Source organism: Choloepus didactylus, chromosome 1 (genome assembly GCF_015220235.1).
Source record: "Choloepus didactylus isolate mChoDid1 chromosome 1, mChoDid1.pri, whole genome shotgun sequence".
Taxonomy (NCBI): domain Eukaryota; kingdom Metazoa; phylum Chordata; class Mammalia; order Pilosa; family Megalonychidae; genus Choloepus; species Choloepus didactylus.
Genome location: NC_051307.1, coordinates 61,023,644 through 61,029,120, shown reverse-complemented (window position 1 = coordinate 61,029,120; position 5,477 = coordinate 61,023,644). Strand labels below are relative to the sequence as shown.

Here is a 5,477-nt window from a genome sequence, read left to right as displayed (position 1 = left end):
ATCATGAAGTCAGCACGTATAGTTGAATGTTTTGAATGTATATATATATATATATGCACAAAGATGGAGAGAGAAAAAGGCAAATTGCTAACAGTGTTTAATCTTGTCAAAAATATACATGGTATTAATTATATAATTATTTAATCCCTTCTGTAGTTTTAAGATTTTTCAAAACACTTTTTGGGGGAAAATGTCACTGATCCACACTTCTATTGGATCTCTCCTCTGTTTCTCTATGTACATCACACCTTACCTTCATGAAAGAGTTTTCCTTTCATGTAACTTTTGATTCCTTGTGCTATGTATAGAAGAGCTTAGTGGTTGCGAACAACGGTTCTGGACAAGATGGCCTGGGTTGATTCCTGAGTTTCACCTTGGTATTTCTATGCACAAATTAAAATGATTATTTTTTTTAAATGCAGTTATTGGAAAGTAAATTAATATTTGCTAGTAAAAATGACACAATAGGTATGCTGTAATGTCAAAATGAAAACAACTGACAAGTTATTTGTAAAAATAGTTTGTTGAGGTTTAATTTAAAATTGAACATAAAAGAATAAACCTATGAGATAAAATAATAACCATGAATGCATCAGATAATATTGATTCAGTTGCAAATAAAACAGCTCTCCAAACAGTTTAGACAGTAAGGAAATCTACTGGATTACAAAACTAAGAGATATTTTATTCCAGTGAGTCTGGTGGTGTTTCTCAGTGATTCCCTCAGTTATATCCTCCATTGCATTTTGTTTTCATGCCCAGACTGGCTTCCCCCTAGATGGCAAAGTGGATGAAGATGATGACAGATTTCTCATCTATTCACAATGCATTCGGAGAGTGAATGACTCCCTTTTTGTAGATATCTTTTAAATAAAGAAAGTAAATTCACTGTCAACTTCTAGAAAATCACCTTTTCTGTCTTATTGGCCACAAACCAGTCACATCTTATATGACACTTTCATTTAATATCAAATTCTGATATTAAATGTGGGTAATGGTTGGGCAAGGATGCAGAAATATGGAAAACAAATCACGGTGCCTTGCTCAAGGGAAAGGGGATCATGGATGCATGGCTTACAACTAACAATGTCCACCAAGTAGAGGATGCAAAGAGGTACAGCATCCATCTAATTCAGCAAATCTCAAACTTTTTGGGCTCTGGACTTCTTTATGTCCTTTAAAATTATTTAGGACCTGAAAAATATTAGTTTATGAGGATTTTTATCTATTTGAATATCCTATACAAAAAATTAAAACTGACTAATTAAAATATTTATTATTACATCATCTGAAAAAAATAAAGCTATTATACACAAGCTTAAATAACTATTAAAATTTCATTGAAGTTCCTTGATAGGAGTATGGAGATTTAACTTGTCTGTATTTCTTGTTTCCCACTGTAAAACTTTAGGTGAACAATATAAAACAAAATACAAGGAAATATGATCCAAGTAGGACAAGAGTCCTAGGATATCGTAGAAAAGAATCATTTCTCTCTAGATTGATTTGTGGTGATATTCCTACCATAGTCTTCGGCTGGCTTCAGAACATTTTGTTTTCCATCATCTGTATATTGTTTCTTGAACTAATATGATTTTGTTTAAATTATTGTAGATTTATCACACATTTTATTATCTGATATCTGATATTAGTCTCTTTCAATATTTTCTTGGCTTGTCTGCCTGGCAGATTTTAGAGCTGTTTACTGCCACCTCTGATATTTTGATTGTAACTACGTCAAACTCGTAATTTGTGATAAAATATCTGACTAGCATCAGAAACTTATTTTAGAACATTAAACAAAATATATACCAGAATGATTCAATAATTAAAGGTGAAAATGGTACTATGAGAAAATATAAATGAATATGAGATTTCAAAATAGGAAGTTTCTAAGCAGAAAGAGAATCAAAGAAATTACACTGGGAATGATATATACATATGAATACCTAAAAGGAAAATTTCTTTATCTATATTTTTCTATATTACAAAACACCATAAGCATAAATAGAAGACAAACAAGTTATTGAGAATAAAATGATCCACCGCTATATATACAAGTTCAATAGCATTTTGATATATAATGTACACATAAATATCAAGAAAATCATAAACCTCAATTAAAAGTAAGCAAGGCACATGAGCAAATAAATTGCAGGAAAAATAAAAATGGTCAACAAATGTATGAAAAATGTTTATATTCATTAACAATCAAAGATTTAATAACAATTTATAGATCACATACTCAGGAAATGCTTATTGATTGCCCAAATTTATCAGGCACTGCATTAAATATTGGTAATATAATATCAAATATAACATCACTGATATGCAAAAGAACCAAATAAGCCTTCATTTTATTATCCAAAAATTAAAATTTACTATTTGTTCTTCTTTAAAATGTGCTTATAGCTACGCATCCCTTTCCTTTTAGAGAGACAACCTCAAATTCAGTTTTCTTCAGCTGTTATGTGAATTATTGTGGTCAGTCTCATTTATTTTCGTCTCTCCAATCAAAAGGCAGATCATAACTCTGAAAATATAATCACATTAACTCTGCTCCCAGGAAGGCTTCAATGTTTGATGCTTCTAAGATAAATTCAGAATCCTAGGGTAGCAGTAAGATTCTCAGTAACCTGATACACTTCCAACCATATTTCCCACATTCTCCAAGAGCTCTAACCAACAGCTATTCCAGCTTTCTCACTCTGTCCAGGCATTGTTCACATCCCACCTTCCCCACGATAAGGGCAAAACTCATTTTCACAAACATCAACTATGCTTATGTTATTATTCCTGTTTTCCACCAAATATCAAGATATTTTCATTCTTTAAGTTGCATTTACTTTTAATGCTACTTTAGCTAAATACCCCAGACTATTGATCCCTGTTGTCAGAACTCCCAAGCAGGATATATGCACTCCAAACAATCTAGAGTTGCTTGTGTATAATCTGCATTACTTTCTGTTCATATATGTTTGTTCAATATGCTTACTTTATTTTAAATATTTTGAAATTAACTATAAATTACGGTACTGTGAATGGAGTTGTAAAATGGTAGGAAGAAACAGAAGTATTGATCCAAATTCCAGCCATATTTATGGGGGACCTAGATGAATTTGGGTTAACTACAAAATATTTCATAGTGTGAATTTTTACTCTGGAAAAACATGAAAAATAATGCCTAGCTCATGGCTATGTAACTTATTTAAAAGTTCTGGTTTATTGCCTAGTAGATAGTAGACTCTAAGTTATTTTTCTTTCATTTTGCACTAAATAATCAAAAATTTTCTTTGGTTCAGGTGCTTGAACACCACAAGCTTCTTGCAGCTAATGATATGCTTATAACAATAATGCATGTTGGAAATAGAGTCGGTTAATGGTATTCCTAATAACAAGACATGTAAATACATCAGGGGAACACACCATTGATTTAGTTCATATATTCAAGAATTGTACTGTCCTTCTTCATGGACAACTATAAAAAAACTACATGAAAACATTAAACTCCATAGGGATTTCAAAATAAATTGTATCATTTTTAATAAAAAGAGTGACAAACCTAATTATATAGATAGTATACTTCAGAGAGCTTAGAAGGGAAAATAACTCAGATGAGAGATGAAAATTTTCTTAACTTGAGAATATACATTCTGCATGAATCCACATTGAAACATAATCTCTAAAAAAAAAAACTAAAGGTGAGAATCAAATTAAAAATCACAGTTTACATCTGATACATGGTGTTGCTTATGAAGGGATGACATTTGAAAACTTGGAATATGCCTAAGTTTGTATGATTAGGGATTCCATATATTTTCCAACCATATTAAGTTTATTTATGTTTTTTTATTCTTAAGATTTCTTGAATTTGTTTAATATTATAAATAATTGCACTCAGACACAATTTGTAAATGCTGGAGTAATGATTTACTTTCGCCTTATGGATTCACCTTAGATTTCTAAATACATCTTAGTAGAAAACCTCCTGTTTGAACACAAGTATCCATTTATGTATTACTTAATTTACACATCATCATAGTTTACAGATTTAATATTTTATATTTATAATGGCCATTTTATGCTTTTTCAATATCCCCAGAGTTTGAAAAGTTGATATTATATAAAAACATTTTGCTAGAGGAATTTATTTTTGTTTCAGAACGTTATGGGGTTTATGCCTTATAATTCTTTTCACAGCATTTATTACTTCCTTATTTCTTAAACTATAAATAAAAGGGTTTAATAAAGGAATTACTTGTGTGTAAAAAACAGCAACTGGTATATCTTCATCTTCTTCTTTAACTGAACTTGGTTGAGTGTACCCAAAAAGGAGAGAACCATAGAATATTGAGACAGAGAGAAAATGGGAAGCACAAGTTGATATGGCTTTGCCTCTTCCCTCTTTGGATTTCATTTTGAAGATAGTGAAAAGGATGTAAAGATAAGAGATAAGGACTGTGATATTTGTAAAGATCTGAATTGAACCTGCCAGGATGGGTAGCATCAGTTCATTGATATAGGGATCAACACAAGAAAGTCTGTACAATGGAAACACATCGCAAAAAAAGTGATTGATTTGATGAGATCCACAGAAAGTTAACCTAAGCAGTAACCCTACGTGAACCATGCTATGTAAATTTCCAGCTATGTAGGCCCCTGTAGTCATCTGAATGCAGAGTTTCTTTGACATCCTAGTGTGGTACTGCAATGGGCTGCATATTGCCACATACCTGTCATAGGCCATTGCTGCCAGAAGAAAGCAGTCTGCAGTTTCAGCAAGACAAAAAAAGTAAAATTGTGCCATGCATTCATAGAGGGAAATCGTTCCATCTTCTGAAAAGAAGTTCTGTAACATCTTGGGGGTAATAGCACAAGAGCAGCAGGAATCCATTAGAGCCAGGTTGCCCAGAAAGATGTACATTGGTGTGTGAAGACAATGCTCCATATAGATCAGTGCCACCAAACCAAGATTCCCTACCATGGTGATCACATAAATGACAAAGAACATCACAAACAGAAGGGGCTTCAGCTCTGGTCGATCCATAAATCCCACGAGGATAAATTCAGTTGTCATGGAGTAGTTATCTTTGGTCATCTTCACATTCTCTGTTGAGATAGGAATTATGGATAAATAGATTGTAATATAGAATGTGCATAATTTTCCCTTCAATTTCTCCTTGTGCAACAGGCAGAGGAGTTTCTTTAATCGTCTCCCATTGTTTTTCAAATACAAGTACACAGACTTCTAGGGTCCAATATTACCCCCAAGTTTCAGTTCTATGATATCAAGCTAGAGGTCAGAATATTTTGATCAGTACAAAGAGACTGTTTAAAGTAGCTAAACTTTGCTCTATGAATTTATGCAAGGATTGTCTATAAATCTAGGATATTCATATTTGGTTCAGTATTTCCAAACAATTTTAATGTGAGTTTTGTTTTAAAAATCTTTTTAATTTCCCTAAAAGTGATTTTCC

General features: G+C 32.1%; 1 protein-coding gene across 1 annotated transcript; it reads right to left on the bottom strand.

Moving 5' to 3' along the window:
• Window positions 1-4,147: 4,147 nt before the first annotated feature.
• LOC119513217 (olfactory receptor 5K1-like) lies at window positions 4,148-5,098 on the bottom strand. Its single transcript, XM_037808247.1, has one exon. The coding sequence runs from the start codon at window positions 5,096-5,098 to the stop codon at window positions 4,148-4,150; it is 951 nt and encodes a 316-aa protein (XP_037664175.1).
• Between the last annotated feature and the right edge of the window lie 379 nt (window positions 5,099-5,477).